The 18,644-nt window shown below is 33.6% G+C and overlaps 1 protein-coding gene across 12 annotated transcripts in view; it reads right to left on the bottom strand.

Annotated features, from left to right (window-relative positions):
* Positions 1–18,644, bottom strand: part of EYA4 (EYA transcriptional coactivator and phosphatase 4) — a 251,405-nt gene that overhangs the window by 54,577 nt on the left and 178,184 nt on the right. For 7 of the 12 annotated variants that reach the window (XM_033103195.1, XM_033103191.1, XM_033103193.1 and 4 more), the window contains 2 exons: positions 8,945–9,069; positions 7,345–7,413 (listed from right to left, as the gene is read on the bottom strand). In XM_033103195.1, the coding sequence (XP_032959086.1) occupies positions 7,345–7,413; positions 8,945–9,069 (194 nt within the window). The remainder of the gene's footprint in view (positions 1–7,344; positions 7,414–8,944; positions 9,070–18,644) is intronic. The other 5 variants (XM_033103202.1, XM_033103201.1, XM_033103203.1 and 2 more) reach the window with 1 other exon arrangement.

Raw genomic sequence — 18,644 nt, 5'->3', positions numbered from 1 at the left:
GCGGGCAGTGGGAAGGCCTCTTCTCACTTTGTCACACCATATTTTCCCATTGTGGGCAACATTGTGCTACATATATCACAGCAGCAAGGGAATAAACTAAATTGTTTGCTACTTAACACCTCTTATGTTTCCTGGAATGATACAACTAAATAACTTAGAAGCAAGCAGAAAACTATAAAGAAGAGAGCTGAAGAAGTGTCAACCATGAACAAATATTGCAAAAAGAATAGTGGGCTAAGAGCTTACCCACCACCCAAGCAAGTCAGTAAGGTTACTCTGTTAGAAAAGCAATTAAGTGGTGCAGAAACATGCAGTAATGATTATGCTCTTTTCACAGGAACAGAATTGACTGGACCCTCCCTCAGTGAGCTCTGGGGTTAATTTAGTATCCATCATTCATTAATGTCATGAAGATTTGCTGGAAGATTCAGAGAACTGTAAAGGTTGGAAAGAGGGAGTAAAGACACTTGGATTATTTCTCCTACCTAGTAAAAGGGAAATTTAAGGTTGACCTATTTTTCAATAGCAATAATAACCTAAGGAATAGTGTCTAATTATTTGTATAATGATAAATAATAAATTGTGGTTACTACTTTTTAGTAGTAATATGTATATTGTAGCCCATATTATCATTATAGCTGACCACTAATTATATTTACCACTACAAAATTATTTACTACCACATCATTTTTTATTGAGAGCTTACTATGTGCTAGACGAATTAAATTTACCTAATCATTAAAACAATTCTGATCGATATGAACCACTATATCCACTTCATGCACTAGGAAACTAAAATTTAGGTGGGCTGAGGAGCTTGTATAAGTTCCATCGCAGGAGATGATAGAGCTAAGATCCAAACACAGGTCGTTAGCTCTAAATCCACGATCTCTGCACCACAACAGGCTGTCTTCAGGTATGAAAGTGGCTTATGTTCATGATAGTGATTCTTCCCAAAGGCTCAGAGAGTGATAAGAACAGGGTTATTTTCTAGATAGAGTAAGTAGGCACATTTTGTTAATAATGAATACTGCAAAATCTGGGAATAGGCTAATAAAGTATGTTTTCCATTTCTTCCTCATGACGTATGTCGAAAGCCAACAAGAAGTAGCAAGTTTGGAAGCGGATAACAGCATACACTTAAAAGGTACTTAATACATTCCAGCTGCTCTTGCTGTGCTTTATAGATATAAATTCATTTACTCCTAATGACAATCATATGAGGATGATAATATTATCATCTTCATTTGTCAGGTGAGGAAACTAAGGCACAGAGAGGTTAAATAACTTGCCTATTGTCACAGAGCTGGTAAGAGCTAGAATTTGAAACCAGGTGGTATAGTTTCAGGTTTCAAACTCTAAACCATAGCGCCTTGCAGGCAGCACTAACTGATCAAGAATTCCTTTAATCTGTGCAAAGATGACCCAAAGTGTGATGTAGATGGGTCTAAAGATTTTCTGTGATGAAATGTCCACATTTTACTTCTGACAGTTACGACAAAGGCTTCAGCAAAACTGAGACAAAAAAAAAGTTGCTCAGAACTTCCAAATTCTAATTGTCACTAAACTCCTACTTAAATATGTCTAAATCTATAAACATTACTTGTAAAATATATTTATTAATACTGATAGTAATATATATTTCCCTTGTGAATTGGCGAGAAGGGAGCAGAACGGCAGCTGTGTCTCACAAAACTGGTCTAGAAGCCAGCCATGAAGATTAATTTTGTGACTTTAGATCCCAACTTTGTAATTTGATTTCAGAAACACAGTATTGATGTTGATTAAAATCGCCTCAATTTAAAAGTTTCAGGTGCTCAAAAGGAGAAAGAAGAAAAGGGAAAGAAAGAGTTTGTGGTTGTATTCATTATACTGGAAACATCTGTCATTAAAATTTTAAAGGTCTGCATTTAGTCAAAGACAGACAAAGAAGATTCATTTTACTGAGAAAAGGCATTCCTAGAAAGTATATGAAGAGAAGCATGAATATCAAGATGGGTTCAGTGTACTAGAATGCACGGATTTTAAAGTAATAATTTAAGAAATGGATGCGAACATTTGGAGAAAAAAAGCTACACATTAACGCGAAATTATTTCTCAGATGCAGGCAAGAGTTGAACGAAATAAAAAAGAAGGGAATTCATTATGCTGCTACAGAAAATAAATTATTTTCACATTAGGTGAGCATTAACAGACATTTATTGAGTTCCAAGTAAGATGCAAAATTATTTTGGTTTGATTTTATAAAGAAAGAAAGTAGTATTAGGTAATAATAATTTGTTTTCTTCAGGAACAGAAAAGTCAGGTAGAAAAATGACATGGGCATTCTTTATATAATTACTTGAATATTTCCAAAGCAGGTAACTACTATAAAGTAAACATTATAGTAGTCATAGATAAAACTTGAAAAATTGAAGCTCAGTTCACCAAAAGTCCAAATATATTTGAAATGCATTCAATTCTCTTTTGCTTTGCTTTTGTTTCTGTATTTTAAATTAGATATATTGTGTACTTTTCCAGTGGCAGAAACCTTTCTTAATTAAATAAGTGCAAGGCACTTTTGGAAAGATGTTCAGCAATTTTTTAAAAAATCAGTTTTGTGAATCTTACTATTTTTTTAAACTTGTAATAATCCTCATTCCAAATGATTATCAGTGTATATTCATAGTCATGTTCAAATGTATATTTCTAACTGTATTTTATTTTTCTTAAATTAATTTAAGTTAAACAGAACTTTTAATTTATTTTCAGGGGAGTGCTTTACATCATTACATACCATAAAATCGAAACAATGATCTTCCATAGAGAAAAGCACCATGTTTTCAACTTAAAAAACAAACGTTTTGATTTCAAAGCAGCAATCAAATTTCAATATGCTAGGTTAATGAGTTTTGTAGTTTTACTCTTCTATATGCTCAAATTAAGGGTTCATTTCCATAAAAGTGAAGTGCAAAAACGATGCATAGCACTTTGTATGGAATTACTTCAAGAAATACTTTAATTGTCTGCCCCCACCTCGTTATCCATTTTCAATTTAGATGGTTTTAAGAGAGCCAAATAGTTTTTTTAAAGGTCAAATTAATTTTAATATATTGATATGATTGGATTATATTTTTTTTACCTTTAAAAGTAACCTACAGACTAAATCAAAATTGTATGTGATAGTTTCAGGTGTGTCACCTATGGCTACGGAATCACTGATCTCTTCTCTTCAAATTCCAGCCTTCATCCATATCCTCATACACATTATTTTCAAAGCAAATTTCATATTGTCCTTTCAGATTATCTTTAGAACTCAAGTATAACATTAATGTATTTTTATTTTGGAGAAAGTCTGTTTTATTATCATATTAACATTCATGTTAATATGTTGCAATATCAGGCTTAATCCTTGAAAGATAAAGTGGTCCAAGTAATTTACATTTTATATTTCATCTTCAGAAATATGTATTTAACCTAGTGTCTACTTAGAAGACTGTAGGCATGTAATTCCAAATATTCTCCTTTTTGAACCACAAAATTACACATAGCAACTGCTGACAGCTTAGGTTCTACAAAGAATTTCAGGAGGAGTTAGATCAGGAAGGATACAATTTATAACACTGCAGGGGAGCAAGAAGTATTGCCTGCTGGTTGGTTGTAATAATTGGTACAGCCTATGATTTATGTTTGTTTAAATCAACATATTGACTCAAAAATCTATAAGCACCAAGTATCTTTCATTCCTAAATATCCATAACGTATTTAATTTACAAAAATAATTTGATGAAGCAATCTTTGGCTCTCATTCAAAAAAGCAAATCTAAAAAGTGTAGTGCCACAATACTGCAGAAACATATAATATTCAGAAACAAATCAATCACATGTGAGTCAACTGTCTCTATATTAAATATTCTGGAAGATTCTTTTTATGATATGGAGATTTTAAATATAGAAAACACCATGACCCTGATTAGAATGTCTGATTTGGGGTTTCCACAAACCCTTTCTTTGAAGTATTTTCTTAATCTCCATGTAGAATCAAATCTTCCCGCCCTCTACAGTGCATCACCTTGAACACATTAGGTACTCATTATTTTCTTGTCTCCTCCCCTCTGCTAGACTTCTGGTCTCTTGATGGCCAGTATCATGTTCTATAGGTCATTGGGTTCCCATTTCCTAGCACAGAGACTGGCATCTAATAGGAACTTGACACATTTTAATTGAGAAAGTGGAAATTCAGTTTTAGATGCTATCCTAAGAACTCCCAATAGATCTAAATATTTTTGTATATAAGGTATAGCTAACCATGAATCTTGACACCACTAAGCAAATGGGAGTCTTTCCTAAATTTGGAAGTAACTTTTCCTAAGATTGGCAAGCATTTACATGCATGAATATGTATACACATGGAGTATGTCTACTTCACGTATAGCATATATTATATAGATATAGATATAGATATAGACTTATATTTATGCTAGGGGTTGGCAAACTACATCCTATGTGCTAAATCTGCTCCTATGTGCCAAATCTACTATTTTTTTGTATAGTCCATGAGCTAAGAATTGAATGGCTTTTACATTTTTAAATAGTTGAAAAATGTCAAAAGAAGAATATTTTGTGACATGTGAAAAATTTTATGAAATTCAAGTTTTAGTGTTCATAGATCAAGTTTTATCTGAACACAGCCAAGCTCATTAATTTATGTTTGCCTATGGCTGTTTTTGTGTAACTGTAGTGAAGTTTAATAGTTACAATAGAGACCATATAACCTGCAAAGCCCAAATATTTACTATCTGACCCTTTACAGAAAAAGTTTGTTGATCATTGATCTATATGCGAACGTATAATTGCATTTATTCTATTTTGATTAATAGATCTACATTTTAATAATACTACAAGTGACAAAAATTTGAAAGGAAAATTAGCTTCCAGTATAAATCTGCAGATGTAATTACATAATAAGGATTAAGGTGATAAAACATTTTAAATTAGAGTAATAATGTAATACATTTAAACAAATGTAGTATGGTAGAATAGTAAGGTGATACTACAAACTCATTCATATTAGTAAAAGCCGTATATATAAATTATCTTTTTGAAAATCTCAAAGTTAATGGAAACATCTTGAAAAGACACTAAATTAGTTTTTGCTTTTTCCTTTTTTATTATAATTTTATGAAATGATCCAATTCCAACAATTAAAACATAGAGTTAAAAATAAAATACTTTACTATCAAAGGGAGAGATTATGTACCAATGCTTAGTTTGTGTTATAAACACCTGACATAAAAAAGTCATTAAAATTCATTAAAAATTTCATATCAGTATGCCACCAAAACCGTATCATTAATAATAAAAGTATACCTAACATTTTGTTGATAAAAGTTTGCCTTCAGTGGCCACATATTCTGAATGCAGAAGAATTTATTATCTGTCAAACATCGGGGAGTCTTTTAACGCAATGCATGTTTTCATTTTCCTTAAAAAGGTGTTGCCTAATTATTATTAAATTATTGATTAAAGAAGGAAATATACTGGTATTTATTACCAATCAACTTACATACATTATTTAATTTAAGACAAAAAGCCTTGTCAGGGAAGTGTTATTAACCTTCTTTTATGGAAAGACATGGAAGCACATAGAGGTTCAGTAACTTGTCCAAGGTGACACAGCTAGTAAGTGCAGGGTTAAGATTCAGATCCATGGTCCTCCTGACACATAAGCTCTTGTTCTTCTCACTTGGCCACATGACTCTTAACATTAACACTAAGAACCAGAAAAACTTGATGCCTAACACTCTTAAAAATGTTTCTGGTCAGGATTAGATATAAATTACTACATATTAAATATATATATTTACTATTGCAAAGCTGTCTGTGTTATATTAATTCTACTCTAGAACAGACCAACAGCCAGTAATACAGCAGTTTTTTACGTCTTACATGTTTTGAAAAGTGGTCAAATTTAAACTATTTTGTGACATGAAAATTATGTTAATTTAACTGCAAGGTCCATGAATAAAGTTTTATTGGAACCTAACCACACTAATTCATTTATGTATTGTCTGTGGCTGCTTTTGAGCTACAATGCTATTGCTGAGCAGTAGAGACAGAAGTGGTATGGCCTATAAAGGCTAAAATATTTACTATCTGTCTTTATAGAAAAAGATCCCTGAGTTAGGTTGAAGAGGAACTAAATTCTGGCAATATGTTTTTAAGTATGAAAAGTATACAAATATTTTAAGTGTGGAATTGAAAAAAAAATTGAAACTAAAACTTTAAAAACAAAGTAATGGACATAATGGAATTTTCTTCATTCATTGGTCATTACAGAGAGTGCCAAAAAAATGTATACACATTTTAAGAAAGGAAAAAGCTGTATTAACTGTAATACTCAATATATACCAAAAGCAAAAGATGAATACAAGTCACGTTTGACTTTTGTAATTACAAGAGGTACTCAAAGTGGTTACCATCAGCGTCCAGACACTTCTGATTACGATGAATTACTTGAGCACAGATGACATCTCCTAAAATGTGTATATATTTTTTTGGCATCCCCAGTATTCTAATATAATCTGAGATACAGCAAGGTCCAGCCAAACTGTGCCTTGCCTAACTGCTTGTTTGTAATGAATATTTCCAGTAGGCAGTGAGGGCCTATTTAATCTAAAAATTGGGTGGTTCCGCCATAGTGTTATGTTTCTATTTTTAAATTTCGATAGCATATTAATTTTTGATTTAGGAAAAGTTTGTTTATATATATATATATATGAACATAGTAAATATCTACAGTTCAAAACATTTTAAAAGACAATATTAATTTATAATTTTAAATATATATTTTTTACCATTTATAATGTTTTAAATGATGGGATTTTGAATCTTAATGCTATTTTAAGAACTTTAATTGGAATATTTAAGACAGTCTGTAAAATAGCAAGTATGTCTTCCCGTGTTAAGAAATTAATTTAAAATATGAAAGTCTAAAGGTTATAAAGATAATTGAATTTGTATGTACAATTTACTTCAAATGTTCTGATTGACATGACTGCTGTGCTCAATTAACCACTTAATAAATTGGTATATAGTTGGAAAAACAATTTTGTAAAATTATGAAAAGAATCTAAGAACAGAGTACTACTGATTCAAGGAATCTAAGATGAGGATACTGGTTGATATGAAAAACATAGCCAGCTGTTATCAATAAACAACTAAAAGGCATGTTCATTTCTCCTTTTTCTGTACAAGTACTGAACACAGAAAAGAGGGTGCAAACATAGAAATAGCAACAGAAAGCAAACCAGAAGGGCAAATCCACACAGCCAAACACATGCAGTGTACCATCATCTCTCATACTTGTTGCGGAAGAGGGGGTGTTGCAACTCAGCAACCAGTCTGCAGTGTTTAAAACAGTCATGTTGTCCCCTGAGAACAGGAACGGTATAAGGGTTCATTGTCTGAATTCCTGCTCCGTGTACAAGAATAGTCTCCAATGCATGTACTGGTTTCTGACCTTTTTTGCCAAAATTATAACTGCACAGTATGACTTTTACATTTTAGTTTATCAGGTCTGTTTTAGTTCAGTTAAATATACACACATGATAATAAGTGAACTCTCAGGTCTGATTCCAGAGTGCATGGGTTTTGTAAAAATCTTATTTGTACCAAGCTAAAGTTTAAATATTAATGTTCTTACTCCAGAAGTCATCACTGAACAGTCTTATAAATTTGCAATCCTATAATTAATTAGCTGAAACTATAGATGCATGTTTAGAGACAAATAAACATTATAAACAAGGAAAATGTTAATCTACAAAGGGTTTGGTGTAAAACATTATTAAATACAGGCAAGTTGCAATGCACACAACTTTACAAAGAAAGTTTTAGACTGCATGGTTATTCTAAAATAAATGGAAAGAGGTGTATCAGTTTCATAAATACATATTGAAAATTTCAAAGAAAATATGATGTGGCAAACGCTCATATCTAGTAAGATAAATAGTTTATAAATTAAAACAAATTCCATATATGCTCTCACGTATTGACTAAAACACTAGATCTGCAAATCTTTAAAATGATTGTGAGTGATTTAAATTCATGTGTGTGTATATGCACATCAGTCCCATTTGTGGTGACAGATGTGCTGCTGAGATTAGCTTTCTCCAGTTTGGAGCTACCAGGAATATATATATATATATATATATATATATATATATATATATATATGTTTATTTGTATATTGTTTATATATTCTGATGCAAAAATTAGGTCATATTTTCAGACAGGTTGAATGCATTTTATAAAAGCAATAGGGCAGAATATTTGAAAAAACTGTTATTGTTGCAATATTCTATGGAATAGTTAAGGGCTAATCAAATGAGAAGGTATCTGGAAAAAATATTCAATTCCTATTTAAAATACATGTTAGATATTATTCTCTTTGAAAAGAAAATTGCAGCAGATATATATATATTTCCCAAAATTATTTTTAAGAAAAAAATTTTTAAGAAGAAATTTGGGGTGGGCTTTCTCTCTCTCATAACTCAAAATAAAACCAAAAGATAGGATAATTTCTTTCCTTCTTATTTTTCTTTTTCTTCATTTTCTCTCTATCTCTCTCTCTCTTTTTTTTAAGATCCAGTACTAATCCTTTGGCCACATTTTCTACATATTTTTTAGAATATTTACAAGGGCAAATACAAAAAGGAAGCCTCACTACAGGTCTTCAAAATGTTGCTCAGGGCTATTCTTTCTGAATGTTTACAGTTTTAGAGAAGAAGAAAAAAATTCAAGAAAATGGACAGCACAACAAATAATCCATTAACTATACATTCCTTGCATATAATGCTGATTATATTACTGCTAATTAGATATTCATTTATTAGCAGATCCCTAATGTGAAATTGCAGCAAATATTACGATGTGCTTCTGGGTGTCTTCAAGGTTGTACACTTACCTCCTGTCCCATTTGTGGTGACTGATGTGCTGCTGAGATTAGCTTTCTCCAGTTTGGAGCTACCAGGAGTATCACCACCTCCAACAAGAGGATGAGGACTTGCTAGGTCCTGCATTTCCATAGACCTATTACAGCAGGAAGTAGCAGAACAAAGATTAAAATTTCAGCAGTGATTTCTTAATAAACTTCAAATATTATTCTACTGAGCATATGTGTGATCTCACAATAATAAGAATTGAAACCAGTAGCTAAGACTTTTTGGCTATCTATGTGAACCTGCCAGTCCATTAAAAATAAATAAATAAATAAATAAATAAATAAATAAATAAATAATCTTCCATAGTAGTTAAGCCTCATAATTTGTTTGTTATTTGTAACTAGATAGAAACTCAGACCTACAGGAAGAAATACAAAGTGACAGAAAGGTAAATACATAGATTGTTTTTTAATCGTAATTCAAGAAAGACAGCCAAATGAAGCAAAAAAATTAAGACCATTGTATTGTGTAATTTATAACATGGTACAGAAGTAATATAAATGACAACAGCACAATTATATTCTTTTAAGATTCTTTCATTTGACATGAGGTGTTATAATAAACTTGAATAAAAAGTAAATTTAGGATATGTCAAGTAATACCTACTATTAAATATTAATAAGAAAAAATACAAACAAGTATAAAAGTGTCAACAGAATAATTGAAACATTTTTTTAAATGTTATTTACCCCAAAGAAACCAGGAACAGAGAAGGAAGGAAGGAAGGAAGGAAGGACGGAAGGAAGGAAGGAAGGAAGGAAGGAAGGAAGGAAGGAAGGAAGGAAGGAAGGAAAGAAGGAAAGAAAGAAGGAGAGAAGGAGAGAGCAAGGAAGAACAGGAGGGAGTGAGGTGGGGGGGGGGGAGAGAGAGAGAGAGAGAGAGAGAGAGAGAGAGAGAGAGAGAGAGAGAGAGAGAGAGAACATGTGTGAAAAATAGAAAACACATAGTAACATAGCATACTCAAACCCAACATATCAATGACTACACTAAATATCAATGGACTCTCCAATGAAAAGCTAAAGATAGTGATTGTCATATTGGATTAAATAACTAAGACCCATCTTTTAGGAGTCTATAAGAGAAGGATTTTAAATACAAGCACACTATGAGACTATGGTGTCCTGCCCAGATACCCAGCTCTTGCACTGAAAAATTCTTTTCTATAGCTGTGGGGAGCATTACCAACTGGCAGCATTCAACTGAATTCCTTTCCAGGACTTTCCCTCAACTAAATTAATAACTCTACCCAAGATCACACCCTTTCTGGGTGTAGCCCTCATCTATTGACTAGTCAATGAAGGGGTATAGAGACTACTCTCCCTACCATCAAAGTCTCTTGAGTCTAGAGCGCCCATAAGATCATCTGAGGCCTTTGTTGCAATTGTACTAAAGATCATTGTCTCTCAGTCCAAACATGGTTCCTTCATTCTCCCTAAAGTTATTACTACTGAAAGTACAACCCAATACAGGAGGCACCATCTCTATCTCAGAGTCTGCTTGCTCGGAGCCTGAACAGTGACAAGGCCCAAATAGGTTCAGGGTAAAGAATGGAAAATGATATAACATGCAGATAATAAACATAAGATAAATGTTTGGGCTATAATAATATCTCACAAAATAAGCCTCAAGAAGAAAAGTATCAGCAGATATAAGGAGTGAAATAGAAAAATGAAAAAAAAGATAAATTCTTCAGGAAGACATATTAATCTTAAATGTTTGTGAACCTACTAGCTGAGTTTCAAAATACATGAAGCAAAACTACACAATTTTTAAAGAAAGTAGCTGCCAAATTAGACAAAAATTAGACAAAAAAATAAATTTAAAAAATACAGAAGAATATTAAAAAATACATAAATATCACCAATGTGACATAATTGTCAGTTGTAGTACACTAATACCCAATAATTATTGAATGCACATTATTTTCAAGTGCACATGAATGTCTATGAAAAGAACTATATGATGGGACATAAGTATCATTAGATTTTAAATTAAATCTTATAGATTGCAATATCTGGCCACAATGAATTAAGTTAGAAAGTGATATTAATAAGATACAAAAAATTATCTATAATATTTGAAAATTAAACACCATACTTCTCAACCTATGAGCCAAAGAAAAAAATCAAAATTTAATGTAGAAAATATTTAGGGCAAAATAATAAGGAAAACACATCAAATCATATATAGTCCACAGATCTTTGATGAAGAAGCAAAAGCAATACAGTGGAGCAAAGATACTCTTTCCAACAAATGGTGCTGGGACATCTGGACATCCACATGCCAAAAAATATATAGACCTTATATAGACCTAATATATAGACCTATAGACATAGACCTTATAATCATCACACACACAAAAAAAATTCAAAATTTATCACAGACCTAAATGTCAAGCAAAAAATTACTAAAATCCTAGAAGATAACATAGGAGAAAACCCAGATGACTTTGGATATGACTTTTGTATTTTAGGTACAAAACGAAAGATATGATCCATGAAATAAAAATTGATAAGGTGGACTTCATTAAAATTAAAAACATCTGCTCTGAGAAAGACAACGTGAAGGGAATTAGAAGAAAAACCACGGGCTGGAAGAAAATATTTGTAAAAGACATACAAAGGACTGCTGTCCAAAATATACAAAGAACTCTTAAAACTCAGCAATAAGAAAACAAACAACCCACTTAAAACATGGGCCAAAGACCTCAACAGACACCTCCCCAAAGAAGATATGCACATAGCAAATAAGCATATGTAGACATGCTCCACATCATATGTCATCAGGTAAATGAAAATTAAAACAAGAATGAGATACCACTTCACTACCTATTGCGATGGCCAAAATCTGGGACACTGACAACATCAAATACTGGCAAGAATATGGAGCAACAGGAACTCTGAGAATGGAAAATGGAACAGTCACTTTGGAAGGAAGTTTGGTGGTTTCTTATAAAACTAAACATATTCTTATCCAGCAATCATGCTCCTTGATATTTACTGGAAGGAGTTGAAAATTTATATCTACAGAAAAACCTACACACAGATGTTTACAGCAGCTTTATGCATAACTGTCAAAACTAGTAAGCAACCAAGATTATCTTCAGTAAGTGAACAGATAAATTCTGGTACATCCAGACAATGGACTATGATTCAGCACTAAAAAGAAATTACCTATCAAGCCATGAAAAGTCATGGAGGAGCCAAGTGCATATTACTAAGTGAAAGAAGCCTGGAAAAGGTTACATACCATATGACTCCAACGATATGGAATTCTGGAAAAAAGTAAAACTGAGGAGAAAATAAAAAAGATCAGCGGTTGCCAGGGCTGAGGATGGAGAAGGGATGAATAATCAAAGGACAAGGAATTTTTAGGACAGTGAAAATACTCTGCTTGATATTATAATGAAGGATACATATCATCATATATTTGTCCAAACCCATAGAATGTATACCACCAAGAGTTAACTCTAAGGTAAACTATGAACCTTGGGATATTATGATGTCTCAATGTAGGTTCATACTTGGTAACAAATGTGCGATTCAGGTGAGTGATGCTGATAACGGAGGAGGCTATGCATGTGGGCGGGGGGAGCAAGGGGTATATGAAAAATCTCTGTCCTTTCCTCTCAATTTTGTTGTGAATCCTACACTTCTCTAAAAATAGAAAAAAAAATCAAATCAAAATTTGAGGAATGCACATAAAGCAGTGGTTAGTGAGAAATTTACATATTTAAGTGGCTATATTAGTAAAGGAGAAGGGTTTCAAATGTGTCATCTAAGTTTCCCCCTTAAAAAACCAGTGAAAGAAAAGCAAATTAAACCTAAAGTAGAAGGAAGGAAACAGTAAAGAGCAGAAATCTCTTAAATAGAAAACCTATGAACAATAGAGACAATTTACAAATTTAGAAGATGATCATTAGATATTAAAGATATTTAAAAAGATAATAAAAGAACGTTTATGAATAACCCAATGCCAAATAATAACTTAGATGAAATCAGTGAATTTCTTGAAAGACAAAATTCATAAAAACTGACTGATCAGAAAACAGAAAATCTAAATTAAAGAAATTAAATTATAATTAAACACTTTAAAAAAGCTCCACAGTCATATGGTTCATTAGTGAATGCCAGCAACATTTAAGGAAAAATAGCAACAAACTTTTATAAATTCTTTCAAAAAAAAGAGGAGGGGACATTTTTCACCCCATTGTACAAGACCAGAATTACACCTGATCCAAAATCTGCCAAGGACAGTATTAAGAAAAGAAAATTATGAACCTATATTTCTCATGAACATAGATAAAGAAAAAACAAACTAACAACATTATCAAATGAAATCTAGTAATAAAAAAGATGATATATCATGACCAAGTGTGCTTTATCCCAAGAATGTAAGGTTGATTTAACACTTGAAAATCAATTTCTGTAATTTAATAATTAACAAAATACTTTTTCAATGGGTTTAAAACACATTTGAAAATATTAGTCATCCATTCATGACACAAACTCTCAGCAAACTAGGAAAATAATATTGTTCCCCTATCTGATAAAGACCATTCTTGAAATATCTATAGATTATGTCATATTTAATGATGAAATATTGACTATTTCTCCCTAAGATCAGAACCAAGACAAGGATATCTTTTTTCCCCACTTCAACACAACACTTTACTGGCAATCTTAGCCAGTACAAAAGACAAAAATAAGTAAATAAAAGAGGTAATGTTTAGAAAGAAAGAAAAATTTCGTTAATTCACAGATAACATAGGTATGTAAAAACTTCTGAGAAATCTGTACATTTTAAAAAAAATTAACAGAGATAATGAGTGAATTTACCAAAGTTTTAGGTACAAGAGCCTTGCCAATACTAATTAAAAACATGAACCAAAAATACCTAAACACTTTAGTCAGTGTCTCTCCAGTTCAAATAGTGAAATTTCAAAACAGTGGTGGTTCCAGAGTTTGGAGGTTGGACTATTCAGTCTCACTCTGGCATAGAGAGTTGATATTTTTTATAATTAAAAGAGGCTTTGGAGAACAGATATCATTATTCCTATGAGCTAACTATATAGCACTGCCTTTTGGATGTTTTGTAATTAACTCTGAAACCTCAGATACTTTTTGAATATAATTTATACAAAATACTGAATATAAAATTTTTCTTAGAGTTCAGCAGCAGAAAATGATTAATAAGTACCAGCTTTTATCAGTATGTATTGTATGATACATTCTATGTTTGGTGCTTCATATATATTATCTCCATTAATCTTTACAATAACACATTGAATTCCATATTATTTTCCATAATTTAAAGATAAAGAAATTGAGTCTCAGAGAGGACACATAGCATGTAAGTAGAATGACCAACACCAGAATTTGAACTCCTGTTTATCTAATACCAGAGCCCATACATTGTATATTCTATCTTTCTATTACATATCTTATATTTCCCATTTAAAAAAATGACGTTTATTCTTTTACTCTGTGAAACCACAAATCAGGAATGCATATCCCTGCAATATAACATTATGAATGGTTTTCAAAAATTGCTAAAGTCAATACAAACATCTTCTCTGCCAAATACTATATTTAAAGGTGACTCTCTTTTCCTCCCAAGATATCTCCTTCAACTTTCTTAGAGTGGTCTTTATGGCATTAGGCCATATAAATACTAACATCTACTGGTATCTGGACAATTTAAAGTATGAACTTATCCATAAACACAAAATCTCACTAAAATAGAGAAAATAAGGCAGAATTGCAGGTCGCATGCAACTAGTTTCTTGGTTCTTTTCTGCTATTCTTCTGTAGCACAGATGAAACATATTTCTAACAAACTGAAAAATCATCTTCAAACTCCAGGAAGAACAAGCTTTACATTTGTGCATTTAGAGAGTATTTTTAAGTCAGAAACCATAATTCCTTCTGCGCAAATCCTGGTAATGAGTCATAGCCTGTTTATTTACAGGCTGAGATTCCATCAGTTCTTCCTGACCCAAGAAATGCAACAGCGACCTGGACTTCCAAAAATGCTCACTCTCATGCCTGCTTTTCCTCTTTGTATAAACTAGGTGGTATGTATTCATGCCCGGTTGTCCCAGGTTCTCAGTCCATCTAATTAGCCAGTTTTCATTTTGACCATCAGAATGAGTTTAAGGGCAAAAGTTCAGGCATTTGCTTTACTCACGACTTCCTTTTCTATGTAATGTAAGCCTTCCTTCTCCTTGGCTGAAAAGTAGGAGCAACAACATCAGCTTCTACTTAAATAATGAAAATGCAAGCACTGTTAGGGCAGGGATTATTTTCTATTTTTTTCATTGTTTTTTTTCTCCTACACCTAGAATTGTGCAGAGTGCTTTGTGGTTGCTAATGAACAAATCATAAAGTAGGAATGGGAAAAATATAGATGAAATGATTTGAGTTACTTGGAGTCAAATGTAGTCTAGAGCTTCTTCTATAGCACAGATGGAATTTATTTCTAATGAACTGAAATATCCTCTTCAAACCCAAGAAAGAGGAAGCTTTACATTTGTGCACTGAGCATCTACTGTGTTCTAGGGAGAGTTCTAGGAATGCATGAGGAATCTTTAAAGAGCTTGCAGGCTGGTGGGAGAGCAAGGGCATAGGTGGAGAGAGACAAGGCTTAGTTCTCTGATAAGAATGTATGTGGAACTTTTCATTCTGTATGTACAGGGTCAGATCTCCCAATGAGTGATGTAGGTAGATATGTGTGGGGGAAGGGAAGGAAGGTGATCTGTATGAGTATAGAGAGCCATTTTGGGGAGAAGAAAGATAATAGAGTGACCTGGTCAACTTAGATCAGATGAAAGCCGTGGTCATGTCATCACTGAGCACCAGTTCTAAGTCTCTGGAAAAAACACTGGCCTTTTACAAACATCCGGTAACAATGCCAGGCCATCTTAAACCAACACATTCCAGATTAGGATCCAAGAAACCCTTGTCATAACTACAGATCTGAGCCAGTTTCTCCTCTGGCAGTAAGGTTGGGAGACGTGGATCTCCTCTACTGCACAGTGCGTATGTCACCGAGAGATGGACAGACAGCCCCAGAGAGGCCCTCACTAGTCCATTTCCCCAGACCTGGTCAGAACTGAGTTCTGCCACAGAGAAAAGAAAATGTAGGAGGAAGAAGACCCCTAACAAGAAGGATTGGGGAAGTAGTCCATGAATAATGGGAGCTGTTCTTGCAATTTGCCAGTCCCTGAGGCAAGCATGAATGCTTGCAGTGCAAGTGACCCGTCTGCCAGGGTGACCTCAGGTCCTGGAGTAATAGTAAATAAAGCCCTGAACACACTGTTCTTTGGATGCTTGCACTGTCCTTCCGTTCCAAGGCTTATGACTCTTGACTTGAGACCTGCAACTCCAGCCCTTTCTTCACTATAACTTAACAAATCATTCAGATAAAACATGGTCTCCCCATCGAAGAAACGTGAGTGAGTAATTTTTAAAAACAGAAGTTTTTCTCTCAATTTAGGTTGTCAAAGGCTCCCCTTAATTTGAAAACAGAAAAAAAAAAGCCAATGAATTCTCTAAGCATTATTTGAATAATACAGGACTCAAGTTTCTGTTAGATCAGTTATACCACAGTTAATGAAGCAGGAAATTATTTTCCTCTAGAAAGTAGAGTGAGGCCATAAGGCCACAATCAAAAGATCTAATGTCATTGATGATACCAAGAAATACATCGATTCTTTTTCTAAAAAAACCTCTACCAGTGAGGATGAAACATTTTACTGGAAGAAAGAATGAGGATTTTTTAATACTAAAAACTAAAAATACTAGAATACTTGAATTAAAAAGGCAAAATATTGACATAATGTAAAAAATAAAGTTGGTAACCTATTCAAGTGATGGAATTTCAGGATCTGAAGGGACATTCAATGTCTTCAACTGCAAAAGTACCATTTCATGCTTGAGGCTGTAAGTGCAGTGTTAAGAGTCTGTACTGTACACCCAAACCTGGGCTTTAAACTTCACCTCTATCATTTGTCAGTCACTGGACCTTAGGCTCAACTATGGAGGTAATATCCACTGGAGGGCTACTGTGTAAATTAAATAAGATCACACACACAGATTGCACAGCATCTGGCATACAGTATATCTTAATAAATGTTAGCTATTAATACAATTGCTTCTGCAACACTATCAATAAATGTCTGATTTGTCTATTTGCATGTTTAGTTTCAAGAAAATACTTTTCTTCAGAGGCAGCCCAGTTAACTTTCAGATCACTCTTATTATTAGGAAGTTGTCTGTACAAGGTATCCAGAGAACTTTAGTCCTATAAGAAATATCACCAATTGACATGGGTCAAGTCCAAGCCTTCTTTCACATAACTGCCCTTCCAACGTCAAAGAGGACTGTCCTCACCCAGAACCTTTCTCTTCTAGGTGAAGCATCTCCAGTTCCTTCAGTTCACTTAGGCCATTTCAAACTATGTTATCTTCTTAGTGTTCTCTTCTGAGGAAATTCCAGGCTTTTTCTCAAACTGTGGGACCCACGGTCTTGCAGTTAATGTACAAATATAGCAGGGCTATTACAATTCTCACTCTGGACACATCAGAATAGCCTGAAGAGTACATTAGTTTTATTAGCAGATATATTACAGTACTAACTCACAGTGACACCCAGCCAACTAAACCCCTAAGTCTTTGTCCCATGTGATGCTTTAGAGCCCTGCTTCCTCCCAGCTATACTATACATTGCAGTTGGAATCCAAGTAAACAACTTTTCATGTGTTCTCCCTAAATACCATTTTGTTGGACTGAATAACATTGCTTAAGTTTCTTTCTCCACCTAAATAGCTCAGGCTGGAGCTCAGTCCAGGAGCTCTAGCTGACCTGCAGGGCTGCCATAGCATGTTCCATACAGCACCACTCTGAGCCTGTTCTGGCCCCAGACAGCAAAACCATCAAGGCACCACCAAATATGCACACCAGGCTATTCTACCTCAGGCCCATTTTAGTCCCAAAGAGCAGAACCCCCAGATTGCCTCTGAAACCCCATGCTCTAACCTACCTCAGCCAGTATCTTCTGCAGCCCTGAGCAGCCAGCCTTCCAGGCACCACAGGCACAACACACACCTGTGTGGCTCCAGATGGCCTGCCAAAACGAGCTGGCACACACCGTCCACATAGAGGTCATTTCTACACAAGACCACCTTTTCACAATTTTGAGAGACAGTTGTTTCATTTAATGCAGATAACCAAACAGAGAAAGTCAAACAAAAAAAGAAAGCAGAGGAATGTGTTCAAAATAAAAGAACAAGAAAAAACCCCACCAAAAAATAGCCCCCCCCCAATGAAACAGAGATAATTTGCCTTATAAAGAATGCAACGTAACAGTTATAAAAAATGCTTATTGAACTTGACAGTAGAATACAGGAACTCAGGGGGAATCTCAACAAAGAGTTATAAAATATAATAAAGAGCCAATCATGGATGAAGAACATAATAACTAAAGTGAAAAAAAAAAAAAAAAAAACAACAACCCACAACACTATAGAAAATCATTATGGGATTAGATCACACAGAAGAATGAATCAGCAACCTGGAAGACAGAAAAGTGGAAATCACCCAATCAGAACAGCAAAAAGAAAAAGGAATTAGAAAAAAAAAAAAGGACAGTTTAAGGGAGCTCT

Source organism: Rhinolophus ferrumequinum, chromosome 3 (genome assembly GCF_004115265.2).
Source record: "Rhinolophus ferrumequinum isolate MPI-CBG mRhiFer1 chromosome 3, mRhiFer1_v1.p, whole genome shotgun sequence".
NCBI lineage: Eukaryota > Metazoa > Chordata > Mammalia > Chiroptera > Rhinolophidae > Rhinolophus > Rhinolophus ferrumequinum.
Note: the sequence above shows the minus strand (reverse complement) of the source record. Positions and strands in the feature narration are given on the sequence as shown.